The sequence below is a fragment of the Malania oleifera genome, chromosome 10, assembly GCF_029873635.1.
Source record: "Malania oleifera isolate guangnan ecotype guangnan chromosome 10, ASM2987363v1, whole genome shotgun sequence".
Taxonomy (NCBI): Eukaryota; Viridiplantae; Streptophyta; class Magnoliopsida; order Santalales; family Ximeniaceae; genus Malania; species Malania oleifera.
The window spans coordinates 39,753,072-39,772,228 of NC_080426.1; the positions used below are offsets into that span (position 1 = coordinate 39,753,072).

A 19,157-nucleotide genomic window follows, 5' to 3' on the forward strand; every position below is an offset into this window, starting at 1 on the left:
ATGGATACACAATCAGATTAATCTTTTCTTTTGTGGTGTTATTTTTTCTCATCGAGGAAAACCCTTTAGCTAATTGGTCAAGCTGCTAGGCTTAGAGGCGCGGAAAGAGCGAATTACATTTTGTGTGATCATTTTATGCGAGACGAGATAGTCAAGCTTTATGACCAAATAACTAGTATGCTGCCGTATATTCCTGAATCATATGTCTGGCTATACAAACCATCCAATTTGGGGCTATACAACTGTTTACTACAGACAATCTCAATATAAAAGAATAAAAATATTATTACAAAAAATCTGCAGCAGCAGCAGTAAAAAGCTTCATAGTATTGTTGCGATGTCTTTTTTTTATAACATGTAACAATTTTGTTCATAAGCAACACATGATAAAACTTAGCCAAAAATACGAAAAAGGGAAGAAAGAACCAGGAGCAGCTAAAATCTGAACGAAACATGCTATATTCTATTTCTTTTTCATCCCCAGAAAAAACTCTTCAAGATTGAGAATAGTTAAAGCCAAATTTCCTACAATATACAGGTTTATACAAGCAACATCCACAAACAGAAGAATAATGATTAGAATTGCAAAACATGCTAGTCCAGTCATGAGATGATAAGGTAATCATAAAATTTGGCCTGGACTCTGTACTTAGGTTAACCTAAATCCTTTTTTACAGGCAGCCCATCCTCTTCTTACAGATATGCTGTGAATTGGTTAGACCAGAGTCACATGACATACCCAGATTTGAGTCCTTAGAATGCTTGGTCTGGGAGTTTGGAGAACCCAAAGAGATCCAATCTGTTTCTATATTAACGATGGTAGACATCCAATAGAACATAAACCTTCAGCCTTGTCAATCTCAACCCAAGTCCCAAAAATGAATTAATTTTCTAAAACTACAAATTAATCTATTTGCTGTAACACAATATCCGTACTGTTTAGAGGGGGCAGATAATTGCACCACTTGCAGAACCAACCGCACAGAATTTTTCACAACAAAGAATGAAAGAGGCCATATCATTAGAACCTTTTTCGAAATGGGAAAAAAAAAAAACAAAACAAAACAAAAAAAGGGAGGGCCTTCAATGCACACCAATGACCAGTGATAAATGATAAAACTACGACAAACTTCTGTGCCCATCACTTTCTAGTTTCCCCATCCAAAAAGCCCAGAATTTGTGTCCCTTTAAAAGGGAATGACAAAATTTATTTACAGACTGACCTTAATCCTCATTTTGACTTTCATCTTTCACAAGCTTGATCATGTCATCAATTCGAAGAATTGTGATAGCCGCTTCAGTTGCGAACTGTCAAACAGGCAATTAAAATAAAGACCAAGAGAGTCAGGACTTTTTGAAAGCCAAGCCTCATCAAGATTTAGTTTAGCATTTTAATGTTGCATAATCTTACCTGTATTATCTTCACCTTGCTCATTGCAGGCTCAATGACTCCAGCTTCTAAGTTGTTACGGATGGTACCTCTAGAAAGGTCCAATCCCATGCTGTTGCAATTCAAAAGGATGCAAAAGATACAAAACCAAATAATCAACAAACAGAGAGATAAAGAGTGAATGACTTGCAGGAGAAGACAAATTAACAGCAATTCCACAACCAAAAGCCTAATTACAAAAAGATCTGTGCATGCGCGAGGAAGTTCCTTTCCCTTATAAATAACAATCTTTCAACTTTAAATGAATGCAATGTCTAAATTTGTCCATCGCTAACAAGCTAAAATAACTCCAATTTTGCAATTGATTTTTTTAAAAAATGCTTACATTCTTCAATCAATGGCAATCACTTTATCATCATAATCTTTGTTTTTAAATATAGCAATACGTTTCCAATTTGAAGCATTGCCTAATGATTAAGTGGCATCCACAAAACAAGAGGGCTTATGAATGAATGCTATTAAATGTTAAGTTTTGAATTCTATAATTTACCAAAATAAGAATAAAGAAAAAAAAATTGATAGCAAAAGAAATTCATTAGTAGTAAGAGAATTTACAAGGGGGAGAAAAGCTATTAAACGTACGTTCTGAATTCTATAATTTATTAAAACAAGAAAAAAGAAAAAAAAAATTGATAGCAAAAGAAATTCATTAGTAGGAAGAGAATTTACGAGGGGGAGAAAAGGCATCTCCCAAAAAAAACTGGAACAAACCAGAGGGAAACTAAAACATCAAAAAACAGAATCAATCCAACCAGTTCTTCCAATCCCTATTTAAATCCATAAAGTTAGCTTCTCTAAAAATTCCATACCCAATACACCATAAAATTGAATCTATTCCCACACCAAATACGAAGTCTATTTCTTCCTGAAAAAAATCCACACATTATGTTCCAACCAAAGACCCCAGAAAACTCATACTTACTACACTTCCATAGAGCTGCCCTATCCTTCTTCCAAAGCCCGCAAAAGAAGTGATTAACAAATCTTCAACTAAATAGGGGCAGACCCAACCCTCTTCCATAACACCGAATAATTTATTCCAAATCCTCCATGCAAAATCACAATGCAAGAAGAGGTGAGAGGCTGTTTTGGAGTTCCTATAACAGAGCACACAAACATCTGAAGAGAGAGCCTTCAAAGGTCTCCTAATCTGCAGCAAGTTATTAGTATTAATTTTGTTAAGCACAACCAACGAAGTAAACGCTTGAATTTTTGGGGGAAACTTTAACCTTCCAAATAACAAAAATAAAGAGGAAAGGGATAATTTGAATAGATCAAAAACTCAGAATGATTTACAATAAAACATCCCCCCCACCCCCCCTCCCCCCCCCAAATGATCCAAACACCAAGAACGAACATCCCTACCTTAGGATAATTTGCAATTTTTCAATACAGACAACAAAGAAGACAACTCCCCCATCTCCCTATCATTCAGAGGTCTCCTGAAATGAAGATTCCAAGAGACTGGTTTGTTTGGCTCAAAGCATAATCTAAAAAGACGTAGAAAAGAAATGGAAAAAGAATCATTCCTAAACCAAGGTTCTTTCCAAAAAAATTTGGGATCCCCTCCCCACTACAAATTTAGTGTGAGGGGTAAAAATATAGTAAATCTGGGAAATAGACCTTCACGGACTCCCCAAAGAAAGCTAGTATTGGTATCCCACCCATTCTCATCCAACCTAAACTTGCTGCGAATAACTCTATGCTATAGGGAATGATATTCCAAGGGGAAGCACCACAACCATTTAGCTTAAAGAGCAGTGTTTTTAGACACAAAGTTACCAAGACCCAACACCCCCCCCCCCCTCCTTTTTAGACTACAGACCCCCGCCCAATTTACTAAATAGTTCATATGACACCCCCCCCCCCCAAAAAAAAAAACCAAACCACAAAAAATCCCTCATCATTCTCTCAAGCTTGCTTGCGACTCCCACTATAATTCTAAAAACAGATTAAAAATACAAAGGGATGCTATAGAGACAAGCTTGGATAAGTGTAATTCTACCACCAAAAGAGAAAAAGGCACCCTTCCAACTGACTAATCTCTTCACAATCCTCCACTACTGGATTCCAAAAATCCGCTAATACCCAAAATCATGATTTTAGAACTTGGATCTGACCAAGCCAACAGGCTGGTCTAACCAGGTTAGACTAGAACTGGTAACATTACAAATTCAGTTGATGTGATGAAACCAGAAATGACGAGCCTGGCTAACCCCAGGCAAATCAGCCTAACTTGGTGAACCAACTGGGTTGACCCAACCACTCACCAAGAAAATTGTGTTCTGTAGTTGTGGAGGTTAGAACCCTAGACTTTAACATTACAGTGGGGCAAACCACTTAACACTAAACCAATGGTCAGGGTTCTAGCTTCTAACATTACCATCAACTCATGGTTACATCCAATGGAAATAGAATAAAATTTACTAATTGTGAAGGTAAAAGGTATCATACCCTAGGGATTACAAAATAAGGAAAAAGTAAAATTGACCAAGACACAAGGGGAAACTTTTGTTAAACATTTCCAAAAAGACCACCTATTTGTTCATTTGCCAAGTTCAACACGAAATCATGAATAAGCTCTACCAAGGATTGCCAAGCCTTTGGTACCGAGCTTCCTCCTCCATTTTTAGTAACAAAATGAACCAGAAGTAGGACTAAACAGAGAGTTAGCAGCATAAAAAAAGATGGATTTATGAATGAGAAAGTAGCTCCCTTATTAATTAGACAAAAAAAATCCTTTGGTTTCAAGAGCTAATTAAGATGCTTGGAAGAAAGAAGAAAAAACAAGAGAGAAAGCAGGTAAAAAGAATCAGATAGATGGGAAGTCGAATAGAGCTTAGCAGTTAGAGGGTTACACACAAATCCAAGCACTAGAGAAAAGGATGAATGATTCTTGGTTTAGTCGAAGACTTTCCACTTTTCATGGAATTAGTAGATACTGGATGACTCTGCCAACCAAGTCAAAATCAAAAAGACAGAAGAGAAAGAGAATTTCGTGTTTTGGTAACTCTTTAGGAGTCATGTTTAACTTGAATGCTATTAATAGATTCTACAGCAATAGCCCCTTGGACTCGGAAAGTAATAACAAAACTGGCTGACCCAATAGCAGATTCCGCAGCTGCCACTATTGGAACCAATGAAGCAAATCCATCAACTAGAGTTTAAGAATCAGCAACGAATCCACTTAGCTAGCCTTGAGCCAGTTGAAGAGAGTTCTAACTATGTTTATATTATGTTACAAAAGGAACTAGGTATTGCCATAAGGGAAGGGTAGGACCTCCTCCTTTTTTTAGAGTTCCAGATGGATTCTCTCTATTGAACTACTAGACCTTTTGGTAAAGATATAGATTAGAAAAAGTCTACCCTTGGGTTTCAGAGGTTCAAACCAAAAAAGAGTCTCCTCAAGCATGGAGGTAAAACTGCATATACTTGCCCTCCCCAAAGCACGATGGCGTGAGAGCCTTGAACACTAGGTGCTAGTTTACATATTTACACACATATACTAGCATACATAAATGCATATGAATTAATCAAACCCTTAACTACTTTAGCTTTTATATAAATTCTTTAGTTTACATATCTATACAAACATATACTAGCATACATAAATATAAAAATGCATATGAATTAATCAAACCCTTAACTACTTTAGCTTTTATGTAAATTCTTTATTGAATTAAATGGTCTCCCTTTATTTAACTCCTAATAATAATATTAATAATAACAGCAATAAAACTTTTTGCACAATATACATGCTTGTGTGTCTATGTCTATGTGTCAATGTGTGTGTCATTCTGATATCACAGCCCTAAACACTTCTCACCAATGTGACCGGTTTGACCAACTCAATCTCTTTGTCTGGGTTAGAGAACCATGCCCAAACCCCAAAAGATGTTCTCTAAAGAAAAGCTCAAATTGTATTCAACATGGCAAACAATCACAAAATCTGTTGCAACAAAAGAATGCGCCTCACCCACTTTGGAAGGACTCTAGGCATTGTGTCACAATCTTATATCGAGTACGTAATCAGGGTAACTTGGCCAAGTACGAGTTTGGCCTCAAGCCACTCTCAAACCTTGTGATGTGCCCTTTATAAGCAAGACCATGAGGTTGAGAGGACCAATCCAAACAATACCCAACAAGAGTTGAGCCAAGACCTTTACAAATTGGGCTTGCACTCACAGTTTTGATGACCATACACCCAGCTTCCCCTGCTGCAGACTAATACGAGATTATTGAGCAATCTGGCTACAGATTCTTGCGCATGCCGAACTGGTAAATATAATGCTGTCTGGGCACCATTCTCCATATAGATGTTATCAGTGGTGTACTTGGACATAAAGGATGCATTTGGTTCCAATGATGGACCCCTAGGTCATAGTTAGTGGAGGCAAGTGCCCCTGCAGGAATTTTAAAAAAAATATATTACATATTAAATTATAAATATTTTGATTAAAAATGTGATTATGCCCCCACTAAAATTATGAAATACTATGATTATATTAGCAATATTAATTCACAAATTATGTGAAGAGATTATTGTTAAATTAGAGAATGTAAAAAATCATTCAAAATATTCTCTAAGGAATACCTCAATGGCTTGATGTCTATAGAGCTTTTATGTTATACATTAGCGGTCTCTATTTCAAACTTAAAAAATTTTAGTTTTGAAAACTTCTGCTTTATATATTTTTGTATTTTCTTTCTTTCCTTTTGTCTAAAAAATTTCTGGGTCCATCACTGTAGTGTAGGCTAGGTTAAGAATTCTTGACCCATGTTTGTGCAACATAACAACAGAATTGGACTGGCCAAGAAAAGAGGGTTAGCCTTTTCATGTAGGATTGAACTGGCCAGTTCCACCCCACCCCCACCGGCCACCTCCTGCTGTCCATGTCTTCATCTCAAGCCTGGAAATGAAAGCTTCAAAGATTCAAACTGCTGGATCTTGTCGAAATTGATGTGGAGCACGTCAAGATTGTGGAAATCGACTGGTTTGGCATTGAGCTGAGCATGTATTGCCATCAGAATTCATTTGAAGCAGATCACCAAGCATATCATGGGAATTGACGCACGAATCAGATCATTGAAATCGCCTAGCATGTTGTGACGTTGATCAGGCCGAGCAAAACGTTGAAATTGTCAGCATCAATTTGAAGCCATATTTCATGGCATCAACTTAAAGTGAATAGCCAAGCAAATCATAGAAATTTCCGGCGCCAATTTGAAGCCATATTTTCCAGCAATTTGAAGCTTCAGTTCAGTGTCAAAGGAGATTTTCTGGCAATTTGGGTGTCATTTAGGCAAATAGCTGGTGCATGTCAATTGTCAATGCTTTACTATTTATTTGCCTTTAGTATATATGCATCTACAACCTTGTTTGAGTAAGCGAGAGGGGGAGGGGAGATTTGCAGAGTCGATTAGGGAGGTGGGGTGAGGATTTGAGATTTTGGAAGAGATGTCAAATAAGAGAGAAATGCCCATCATGTTCCATATGGAATGATGGATGGATTATGCAGTATGGGATAAATAATTTAAATGCATGAAGAGCAGCAGGGGTTTTAGCTGGCCTTCAGTGGAGGAGTGGAGCCTTTCAGCACTTGCAGTATGGGAATGGGAGAGGTACGTTTTGGGTTTTTTGGGTGCATGGAGATTTTGGATTTTGCAGCTGGTTTCAGTTATCAAGTACAAGAGAAATGCCCATAACTACACAGGCAAGTTTGACCAAAATTTAAGGTATTGTGGCCTCTTGAATAATTAGTCTATGCAATTATGTTGCAATCCAAACATGGCACAGGATAATAGATATAGCCAGTCAAATTTTGTCCAGCTCAGTCCTGTCTTGTCCTCAGTCTTAGCCACTGAAACAAACACACCCAAAAAATTCCATCCCACTCTCAATCCTTACTGCATCTTCTCTTCATTTGTGCAATGACGACCCTACCACTAGTTATCATTTGCCTGGCACACCTAAACTGGAGGTCCTTGTATTCAAAAATGAAGCAAAGAAATTAGTCTCGCAAGACCCAAGGCTGGAACGGGGCCCCCATAAAATCCTTTAAATTTTTAACACCCAAAGAAATGAGAGAATTCTCAATTTGACTGGATCCCAAACTCAACCGAGGGCTGGTTCACAAGTTGAAAAGTTCAAACATTTGGTCTAGTAGGTGACTTTCTATTAAAACTTCAAGCAGAAAACAAAAAAAAAAAAAATGCTTCTGCGAAAGTCAGCAGATCTCATAAAGTGCTGACAGTCAACCACATATGTTTTGTTAGCCTTAGAGGCTACATGAGCTTAATTGTCTTGTTTTGATGATAACAACCCATTAGTGGTTCTAGGCAAGCTTATCTTTGCATATCAAGTCATAGTTAGTGTAAATACAAATGCAAAGATTAAGTAAGATTCTTAATAGGTTAGACATCATCAAAAAGGGGGAGAATGTTAGCCTTGATGGCTACACTATCATGGCTTATTGTGTTTTGATGATATTAACCTACTTGTTGTTCCTAGTGTCTTCCATCTTTACAGATTATGCTTAGTACAGGTACAAGTGACACATTCACAAAGTACTGGATCGAAGGCAAAGATTGGACCGAGTTGATGATCAAAGTAGGAAAGATCCAAAGGTCACGTACTCGGATCAACCCAAGCACAACTGATGAAGCTTTATCATTGAATTATTTGTAATAAGGATTGTGTGTGATAGGAACTTGTTGTAACTCTTGCGTTTTGTTTCTACATAATTTCTAAGCAAGAGTTGAGCCAATGCATGCATACTAGGACACTTGAGTTTATAGGATTGCACTAAAAGTCACAAACTCAATTTATAGTTTTCAAAGTTAAAATCAAAGAGTTTGTTAAAAGAATCCTAAACACAAATATGTTTTTCAAAGGGACAAGTTTTCAACATCTTGCTTTTACAAACATTTACATACTTAGTCCCAGTTTTATCAAAACGAGTCTTTTGTCCAAAAGCTTCAAGAAGTCAAGCATATTTTTCATTAAAGGACATTGACATATAAGATATCGAAACGAGCTTTCAAATGTGTGTTCATAAACAAGATATCTTATATTCAAAGGCAACTCTCTTGGACAAGTTTTAATCTTCATTAGAATTAATATATTTCATATAATTTTGTCCAAGAATGTTTTAAATCATTAAAAGGCTTTTTGTCAAAGAAAAAATAGAGCAATCGTCGACTAACGTAGTGCATCCTTGACACCCTTCGGTATTTTGGACATAGCTTTTGCTAGAAGAGTCCAAAAGGATGATCTTGGTGTCTATGGAAAGCTAAGAAAAAATCTCACAACTTTTATGTTGATGACTTTTTCTGATTCAAGGCTACGGTTGACCAGAACAGGGGAATGGTCGACCAGCAATTCCAATAGCTAATTTTCCTCACAAACCAGGTGAATGGTCGACCAGTGTAGGGCAATGGTCGACCATTGGGTGAATGGTCGACCAAAGAAAGTGAATGTTTGACCAGTGGCCTCGTGCCCAGCGTTGTAACTGTTAGAAAAAGGCTATTTTGTTTGGGAGTTGCTCCCAAAGGCTAGTTAACGGCTATAAGGGCTTTTTGGCTATAAAAACAAGTCCATAGACTTGTTTAGGATGGTTTTGATCATTTATACAAGCATATAGTGAAAAATATCTTTGAATCCAAAACCTAGGCACTTTGCATATTTGTTTATTCATTCACAAGTGCTCAAATTCTCTCTTTCTCATTTATCTTGTTTGATTCAATCCTTGAGAGAGTTTCGTGAGGCTTGATTTGTATTTGCAATCAGCTCTTTGAGGAGCATCATTTGTATACCCATCTTATGGTAAAGATTCTTTGTGAACCGAACTTGCAAGGCATCTTGATCTTGGTGATCCTTGTGGCTCTTGGTGAGCGCGATAGGGATTTGTTTCCGAATTGTAAGGCTTCTCCACCGGTGAAGGAGATCGTATAGTAGAATGTGGAATCCTTGACTTGGTGCTAAGGCGTGGACATAGGCTTGGTGTCGAACCACATTAAAACCCGGTGTTAAGCTTTTCTCTCCCTACTCTTTATTTTACTATTTGTCTTGTGCATGATTTATATTTTGTATATTGCGATATAATTGCTTGCCATCTTGCCAAGACTATTGTTTTGTAGAGCGAAATTTTTAATATGCGAAAAAAGTCATTCACCCCCCCTTTGACTCTACATTGTATATCTGTTGCGGGGCACACGTATATACTCCACAGGCTACGACGTCTAACAAGTGGTATCAGAGCCAGACGCTTGCATTTAACGGTGTAAAATCCAGAGTGTAAAGATCAAATGGAGTATTTGGCGAGTACCTCCTCCCAAGGACAATCTGTGGCAAGACCCTCATTGTTCAACAGCTCCAACTATCCAGTATGGAAAAATAAAATGGCCATCTTCATTCAATCCTACAACTTGGAATTACAGAAAATCATCTCCAAAGGAGACTACATCTTCAAAAATGAAGAAAGGGAACCAAAAGAAATAAAGGAGCTATCAATAAGCGAAATAAGGTTAGTAGAGCTCAATTTTAAAGCAAAACATTTTCTTTATTGTGCCTTGAATGATTGTTTGTGGATGTGAAACTGCAAAAGAAATATAGGATATGCTTCAAAGCACCCATGAAGAGCCTAGGAAAGAAAATGACCTCACCTTAGATTTATCTAGTGCTATTCATCGAGACACACTAGGAGAAGCACTTTGCTTCGTAGCAAACGAACTAGAAGAAATCAATTCAGAAGATGATGATGAATATACTCCTTATGATGAATTAGCAAAAACTTGTGCTAAATTGTATGATAATCTTATTTCATCAAAAAGGAGGAACAAATTTTTTGAGAAAGATCTTGCCATGTTTAAATATAGGGAATCCTCATTGATAAAAGAAAACAATTCTTTTAAGAAGATGAGGACCTTATCTAAAATTCTCAAAAAGAGAATGAAACTTTGAAAGAAAAGATAGAAAATTTGGAAGGAAAATTGTCAAAATATAAGGGTAAGGAACCTTATCTTTGTTCTATCTTAAAAGAAGAAAATAACTCTTTGAAAAATAAAAATGAAGAGCTTGTTTCAAATGCTCAAAAATACCATGGATCTTTTCAAGTAGAGATAGGGATTTTGAAAAATCAAATGGCAAATATTGTGAAAGAAAATTCTATCATGAAAAAGAAAAAAGAGGATCATGGCAAAATCACAAGAGGGAAAGAAAATTCAAATAAATTCTTAGGAGCTAAAAGAAACAACTTTTTCAAAAAGAATTTGAAAACCTCTTATAAATCACATGGGTATGCCTCAACAAACAAAAATAGTGCAAATAAGTCAAGACCCTCACACGAAAATAAAATTTGTTTATATTGTGAAAGAAAGCATCATATTAGATATTTTTGCCCTTATAGAGGAGAAAGAGGTAAAGCAAGGAAAATGGAATGGGTAGTGAAGAAAAACCCCTTGGCACCCAAGGAGGAATGGGTACCAAAAGGAATCACATCAATTCCTTGAATTGTTTCCTTAGGACCTAGGATTAGAAAATAGGATTTAGGAAGAAACCTAGGTGAAACAGAGTAAGTGTTGACCAAGAGAATTTATGTTGTGCTAAATTAAAAACACTTATTTTTAGGATTGAGCTCAAAATGTGAAAATTCCAGTTTTTGTATTTTGTTCAAATTATTTTGCTGGAAATTTTCTTATGCCAATATTGATAAGTTCAAATGATAAAACCAATGTGATGCTTTAAATTGTGTGTATATCTTATAAATTGGTTCCTTTTTGAAAATATTGCCTATTGCTTTATGGGATGAAATAGCATGTGCTCCAAGCTTGGTAATTGGAAAAACCTTATTTTCTCTTGTGAATTTCTAAGGTTTTGATTTTTTTTAAAAGCATGCTATGATGTGTTTTGATGATATATGCTCTTGCTTGGATATATAGTAGATTTCAAGCATTGCAAAACATATCTCATACATTGACTTGAGCTTTAATGAAAGCTAATCATAACAACTTCTGGAAAATTTGCATTAAATGATTGATCTACATCATATGGTATAATTCATAGACATCATCATTCAAGTTTTTGCAAGAAAGCCATTCTTGGTTTTTCAAGTGTTATGGTTTAGCAAATTTTTTTTTGGCATATGTATCTAGCACACACTCGCCTCACCACCATGATATCTTTAGATTAAGGGGGGAAAATCCTTCTTTGGTAAAATGAACTTTTGCCTCTCTTTTTGATGATGATCAAAGGGAGAGAAGATAGTTTGGTGTCCTCTTTGTTAAGAGAATGTTATTTGGTGTTCTTTGTTAGGAACAAGATGTGTGGGGGAGAAGTGAAATGCACGTGGGGTAGAATGCATATGGTTGAATGAAAGTTCAACTTGCTTATTACTTGCCTTATCTTAAATGAACTTTCTATTTTATGGTGTGCATGTTTAAAGCTCTAATAGATATGAAAAAATATAGTTCAACCTTATATGCATAAAGTAAGAGGGAGCAAATTATAGATATGCATATAGTAAGGGGGAGCATATTTTAGTCTCAATCTAGAATATGGATAAATTAAGGGGAAGCTTTAAATTATACCCCATAGGAGAACACCAATGGTTTGCCATCATCAAAAATGGGGAGAATGTTAGCTTTAGAGGCTACATGAGCTTAATTGTCTTGTTTTGATGATAACAACCCATTAGTGGTTCTAGGTAAGCTTATCTTTGCATATCAAGCCATGGTTAGTATAAATACAAATGCAAAGATTAAGTAAAATTCTTAATAGGTTAGACATCATCAAAAAGGAGGAGAATGTTAGCCTTGATGACTACATTATCATGGCTTATTGTGTTTTGATGATATTAACCTACTTGTTGTTCCTACTGTCTTCTATCTTTGCAGATTATGCTTAGTACAGGTACAAGTGAGACACATTCATGAAGTACTGGATCGAATGCGAAGATTGGACCGAGTTGACGATCGAAGTAGGAAAGATCAAAAGGTCAAGTACTCGAATGAACCCAAGCACAACCGATGGAAGCTTCATAATTGAAATATTTGTAATAAGGGTTGTGTGTGATAGGAACTTGTTGTAACTCTTGCATTTTGTTTCTGCATAATTTCTAAGCAAGAGTTGAGTCAATGCATGCATACTAGGACACTTGAGTTTATAGGATTGCACTAAAAGTCACAAACTCAAATCATAGTTTTCAAAGTTAAAATCAAAGAGTTTGTTAAAAGAATCCTAAACTCAAATTTGTTTTTCAAAAGGACAAGTTTTCAACATCTTGCTTTTACAAACATTTACATACTTAGTCCCAATTTTATCAAAACAAGTCTTTTGTCCAAAAACTTCAAGAAGTCAAGCATATTTTTCATTGAAGGACATATTGACATATAAGATATTGAAACGAGCTTTCAAATGTGTTTTCATAAACAAGATATCTTATATTCAAAAGAAAACTCTCTTGGACAAGTTTTAATCTTCATTAGACTTAATACATTTCATATAATTTTGTCCAAGAATATTTTAAATCATTAAAAGGCTTTTTGTCAAAGAAAAAATAGAGCAATCGTCAACTAACGTAGTGCAGCCTTGAGTCCTAGACACCTTTCGGTATTTTGGACATAACTTTTGCTAGAAGAGTCCAAAAAGGACGATCTTGGTGTCTATGGAAAGCTAAGAAAAAATCCCACAACTTTTATGTTGATGACTTTTTCTGATTCAGGGCTATGGTCGACCAGAACAGGGGAATGGTCGACCAGCAATTCCAGTAGCTATTTTTCCTCACAAACCAGGTGAATGGTCGACCAGTGCAGGGCAATGGTCGACCATTGGGTGAATGGTCGACCAAAGAAAGTGAATGTTCGACCAATGGCCTCGTGCCCAGCACTGTAACTATTAGAAAACGGCTATTTTGTTTGGGAGTTGCTCCCAAAGGCTAGTTAACGGCTATAAGGGCTTTTTGGCTATAAAAGCAAATTCATAGACTTGTTTAGGATGGTTTTGATCATTTATACAAGCAAATAGTGAAAAATATCTTTGAATCCAAAACCTAGGCACTTTGCATATTTGTTTATTCATTCACAAGTGCTCAAATTCTCTCTTTCTCATTTATCTTGTTTAATTCAATCTTTGAGAGAGTTTTGTGAGGTTTGACTTGTATTTGCAATCAGCTCTTTGAGGAACATCATTTATATACCCATCTTATTGTAAAGATTCTTTGTGAACCGAACTTGCAAGGCATCTTAGTGATCCTTATGGCTCTTGGTGAGAGCGGTAGGGATTTGTTTCCTAGTTGTAAGGCTTCTCCGCTGGTGAAGGAGATCGTATAGTGGATTGTGGAATGCTTGGCTTGGTGCTAAGGCGTGGACGTAGGCTTGGTGCCGAACCACGTTAAAACCCGATGTTAAGTTTTTCTCTCCCTGCTCTTTATTTTACTATTTGTTTTGTGCATGATTTATATTTAGTACATTGTGATATAATTGTTTGCCATCTTACCAAGACTATTGTTTTGTAGAGAGAAATTTTTAATACGTGAAAAGAGCCATTCACCCCCCCCCCCCCCCCTTCTAACTCTACATTGTATATCTGCTGCGAGGCACACGTATATACTCCAAGGGCTACGATGTCTAACATGTTTGCTTGATCAGGTCAAAAAATAGGCTTACTAAACAGCACCCCAGTTACCAAAAATTGAAGCCAGCCACCATATAATATGCAACATTAAGAGTCATCATTAATTGTTTAATAGCCAGATTCATTGTGGTTCATAGATGATTTGACCAGTTGGCAACTACATAAAAACACAAACATTTATACTCACATCACTTCAATGTTTTAAAAGGCTCAATCGAGACTGACCTTGAGGCAAGGCATGCCTAAAATGCCTTGAGGCTCAATCTAAAATACCAAATCCCAAAAAGGCTAACCCATTATGCCTAGAGGCTACAAAAGGTATACCTTGTGTGCCTTTTTAGTTGAGGCTTCGGCATTTTGGGTGTGTGATTCTCAAGTTAGATTTGGCTGGAAAATTTTAACTCTACGTTTATATAAAAGGAATGACATAATATGAATTGATTTCTAAAACCCTTGAACCTTAACCTTCTCAAAATAATTAAGTTGTATCTTAGACATTGAAAATAATTTGAACCTTGTAACGTTAAAATAATTTGAACCTTGTACGATATGGCTATCTCTTGTCACGATTTAGAGATTTACATAATGAATTCAATTTAATTTTTGAACGGCCAACGAATAGTTTGCAAATTATATCTGATTTTTTTTTACATTATATTTTTTATTTTCTTAATTTTTCTTTTTTTAAAAAATATATGTAATTTATTTACATATTTTTATCTAAAAATAAATTTCTCAAAAGGTTTACGCGACAATGCCTTAAGGCTTATGCCTCAACTCTTAAGGGTTAAAACATCTCGCCTTACACCTTTGTCTTTTAAAAGATGATCTCACATCTAAATGGCCATAGTGCAAAAATGATAGGCCCTGCCCACATCCCAAAAGAAGATCATTTTTAGCCAGGCCCATGATGACTGCCCAAGGGACATGCATTAAGCAAGCAAACAACCACCAGGGCATGGGCTATACCTGGGCAGATGACTGAACAAAAAATTAGTCAGCCCACTAATATCTGAAACTGGCCTCTGCCAGTCAATGGTTATCCATTATAAAGCATTAACCATGATTTCATGGAAATGGTGGACTCTGGTTCTGGCACCCAACTCCTTCATTGCTATAAAGGGATGCAAGACAAGATTTTTAAGGAATAATAGCAATTTTCTGTGATTAAGCAACCTCAAACATACCAGCATGAAGAAAGCTTTCTGATTCATAAAAGCAGTACTCTTCAGAACTACAAGTTTGATAAGCTTAGCGCATGAACTGAACCATCTTTAGGGGATGGTGCGGTTGAAAAAAATATTTAGGGGGAGAATTTGAATAAAGATTTTGGACTTGGAGGTGAAGCGAGTGCAACTGAAGGTGATGACCAAAGAGATCATTGGGATTCTTTCATTCCATCATTTTCCTAGTAACTACAAAGTGTATATACCTGTCCGAATTTAAATCATACCACAGGAATCATGTTAGACCTCAGAAGAGGATAATGTAAGGCATCCACTGTATATTTTGAGGACAATAGTTGATTTTTGTATTTCTTCTTCTTTTCTTTTTCTTTTTCTTTTTTTTTTCTGTGTTTTTTCACTTCAATGTGGGGGAGATGACAGCTGTTGCTGATTCTTGTAACTGTTCTTGGCACACATGAATAATTTTATCCATTGATGTTGCCAGGACGAGTTATATCATGTTGCACCACCTAGTATATGGTTGGCAGATACCATCATATGGGCAACCATTTGGATAAATGCTCAAACTTGACCCAACCGTAAAGCAAACAAACTATAAATAGTGGAAATAGAATGGCTATAACCATTGGACTCAAAATCAGCATGTGTGGAAAACTGCAGTTGTTTGTAAATCCACACAAATAAAAAATTATAAAATTAATTGAGGAAATAAAATATTAAAATATTGCAGATCTAATCTAAAAATAAACTCATCCAAAAGATTTTTCAAAGAAACCCAATTACGAGAAATGGTAATAAAATATACTAAAGCAGCAACAGTAATACCTTGATAAATGCTGCTTATTTGCCTTGGTTTGAGCAGTGTGGTGGTAAGCCCTTAATTTTGCAACCAACTCAGTTGCATCTTTTGCAGCATTGACAGCAAGCACCTGTACCAGATATTCATCACAATCACTCACATTAAAAATCTTGAAAAGCTTGTATCTCATGAAGTTGGACAATACCTTTGGTATTATTAATAAAGATTCAGCAAACTCAGCAATCGCTAACTGCTCTCGAGATCCTAGAGTTGTTGCAAGGTACTCCAAATACACAGATAAGGCAGCCTCCACTGCACCTCCACCTGCTACCACCTGCAATGCCAGAATTCACAATGACAGTGAGCGTACACAAGCAAAGCTGATGGTTGAAGACATGGCCAATAAACGTCGTCGAAAATTTTCCATTTCTTTTTCTACTTCCATTAGTTGAAAAAAGTGGGAGAAAACAAAGGCAAGCTGTCCAAAGCAAACAGTGAGAATAGACTGGCACTCAAATAAGTTCAATTTTTTTTTTATATTTGATCTAGGAAAATGCCAAAACTAGATCCATCAAATGCTGCAAACAAAGACCACACATTTTTTGTGTATCGCATTCCCAGCAATGAGAGTTTGTTCATACAACACAAGAAAATGAAATCATTATAATTTTGTAAATAAAATCTCAAAACAAGTGTATCTTGGTTAAGACAGGATTTAATGACTGCATCAAAAAGGTTAGAAACATACCCAGACACCAGCACTGCATAATAAAAACTTAATAAACCGATCTTTTTTGCTTTACTTGACACTATCAGATTGATAATTTGCAATATTGATAGATGCCTCATTGCTAGTTTGAGTAATAACCAAAGGGACAAAACCATGGAAGAGCTTGAGCTCGCGATAGACACAATAGGGGAAGACATACACAAAGTTCTCTCCATGTCATTTTCCCATTTCAAGCCAATGCATCTCTGCCAAATACCCAAGTTCCTAGCTTGGGCTTGCTTTGTGCCTGCAGTCTTATCATCATATTGGTAACCTAGTTGATCACTCCAATATTGGGATAATATCCCATGGAAATCATCCATAAACATCACTTCCATGTGGAATGCAAACACTATATTAGTCCATTGGTGGCATATTTTAACAATGTTTTCGTTGATGTTAGTTGATTCCAGCTTTTAAACAGTGAAGGCGTAAGGTGAGGCATTTTACCCCAGTGAGGCAGCATGCAAACCTCAAGCTATTGAGGTGTAAGCTTTTTGGAACTGTACTTTTAATTAATTAATAAAGAAAATAAATTTATGTATAGTAGAAAAATTTAGAACAATAACAAAAAAATAAAACATAATTCTTAAATCCTATATAGGGCCCATTTTTAGCTCATGAACTCAAATAAAACATGTAAATGATAAGCATAATTCATAAAATTACAAAATTCTAAACAATTTTCGTAGTTCAAAGTTTTAGCTTTTAAATAAACATTACAAAATCAAGGTCAAAGAGAGGATAGCAGCCTACTGGACCAAGAGGGCACACCTCACTTCCAGTCAAACTCAAAGAGAGTCACCTTTTGTACCAAGACTCGCCTTGCTTCAAACTTCAAAGTTCAGTTGGGATTTCCATGAACCTCGAGAAGAGATGTTGAGAGCCCTGAGGGAGAGAGAGGGAGGGAGAGAGAGAGAGAGAGATTCATGAAGACCCATAGGGGCGAGAGAGAGAGATTCTCGAAGACCCATAGGGGTGAGAGAGAGATTCTCATAGACCCATAGGGGCAAGAGAGAGATTCTCAAAGACCCATGAGAGAGAGAGAGAGAGAGAGAGAGAGAGAGGGAGACGATGGTCCATTCAGAGGAGCAGTCTCGCCAGAGAAGTATTTCTGGAAAAGATCAATGGTCCAGTCGAAGAAACTGCCTTGTCAAACATAAAGAGCAGTCTCACACGAATGGAGAGGGGCATTTGTGCCCTAATTCTTAATTTCTAATACTTTTTATATTTTCAAATATAAGTTAAAATATGGGTACTAAAAGGCATTTGCCTTAGGTGTTAAGGTTTAAAAGGCGAGCATTTTCGACTAAGGTGTACACGCAAACCCAAAAGGCATGCCCCTAAAAGGAAATTTGCATTTGGGAGTATGTCTTGACGTGTTTATGGCTGAAAATGCACCAATGCGTGCCTCAAGGCATGCTTCAAAAACACACTTCAAACACTGATTGATCCTATTCAAACCACTCTTTTTCTATCCATGTCGGCATTTCGTATAGAGATTATATACCAGCAATAGTCAACCATAATAACTCACAATAGAACGACGCTAAATTTGTTGAAAATAATTTTAAAATATGGAAAAAGGGGCAAGAAAGGGACAAACACAGCCAATAAGAAGAGAAGATGCAGGATATCAAGAGAATCCCAAACAGAACATCCATGGAATCATGAATATAAACCACAGGAAACTCTCTTTTAAGAAATAAATTAAATGATTCCTTGCTAAATATAAAAGTGATAAGAAAATCCACCTCACAGATGAAGCAGCATAACAAAAAATGACAATAAATGATGAACACAATGGATTGATATTCAAAAAGAAACGAAAAAATTTTAAGTTATTAGTTTATTCTAAGAAGACCCAGATTATATTCAAGGTTCATAGAACTAAACAAAACATTATGTTTTAAGAACCTAGCTTCTTAGAAGGAGCCACAAACTTAGAATAACAAGAATAAATATAAACTTAAAATGCACTCCAAAGTAGTTAAAAGCGCGGTCATATTTACCAAATTGGATTCCAGTGTCCTCTTGACAATAGATAATGCATCATGCAAGGCTCTCTCCATCTCATCGAGCACATAATCATTGGCACCTCTAAGGATCAAAGAGACCTAAAAAATATGAAATAAGAATCAGATATTTTCATAAAGTTTCCATACATGACTCAGCACTATTTAAAGTACACTTCAGTTATGCATCTTTAAATTGCAATTTGAGCAACTCCTTTAAATACTGCTTTAATAGAGATCTAGCATGTGCCTTCTTCACTTGTGTTGATGATATGTCTACCAGAGATAGGTATTTTACAAGAACCC

The 19,157-nt window shown here is 36.2% G+C and overlaps 1 protein-coding gene across 1 annotated transcript in view; it reads right to left on the bottom strand.

Annotated features, from left to right (window-relative positions):
- Positions 1-283: 283 nt before the first annotated feature.
- LOC131166965 (T-complex protein 1 subunit alpha-like) overlaps positions 284-19,157 on the bottom strand; it is a 37,085-nt gene continuing 18,211 nt past the window's right edge. Inside the window, exons 4-8 of the mRNA XM_058125661.1 lie at positions 18,849-18,953; positions 16,273-16,401; positions 16,094-16,197; positions 1,412-1,502; positions 284-1,308 (exon numbers count right to left, since the gene is read on the bottom strand). Coding sequence (XP_057981644.1) covers positions 1,225-1,308; positions 1,412-1,502; positions 16,094-16,197; positions 16,273-16,401; positions 18,849-18,953 — 513 coding nt within the window. The 3' untranslated portion in view covers positions 284-1,224. The remainder of the gene's footprint in view (positions 1,309-1,411; positions 1,503-16,093; positions 16,198-16,272; positions 16,402-18,848; positions 18,954-19,157) is intronic.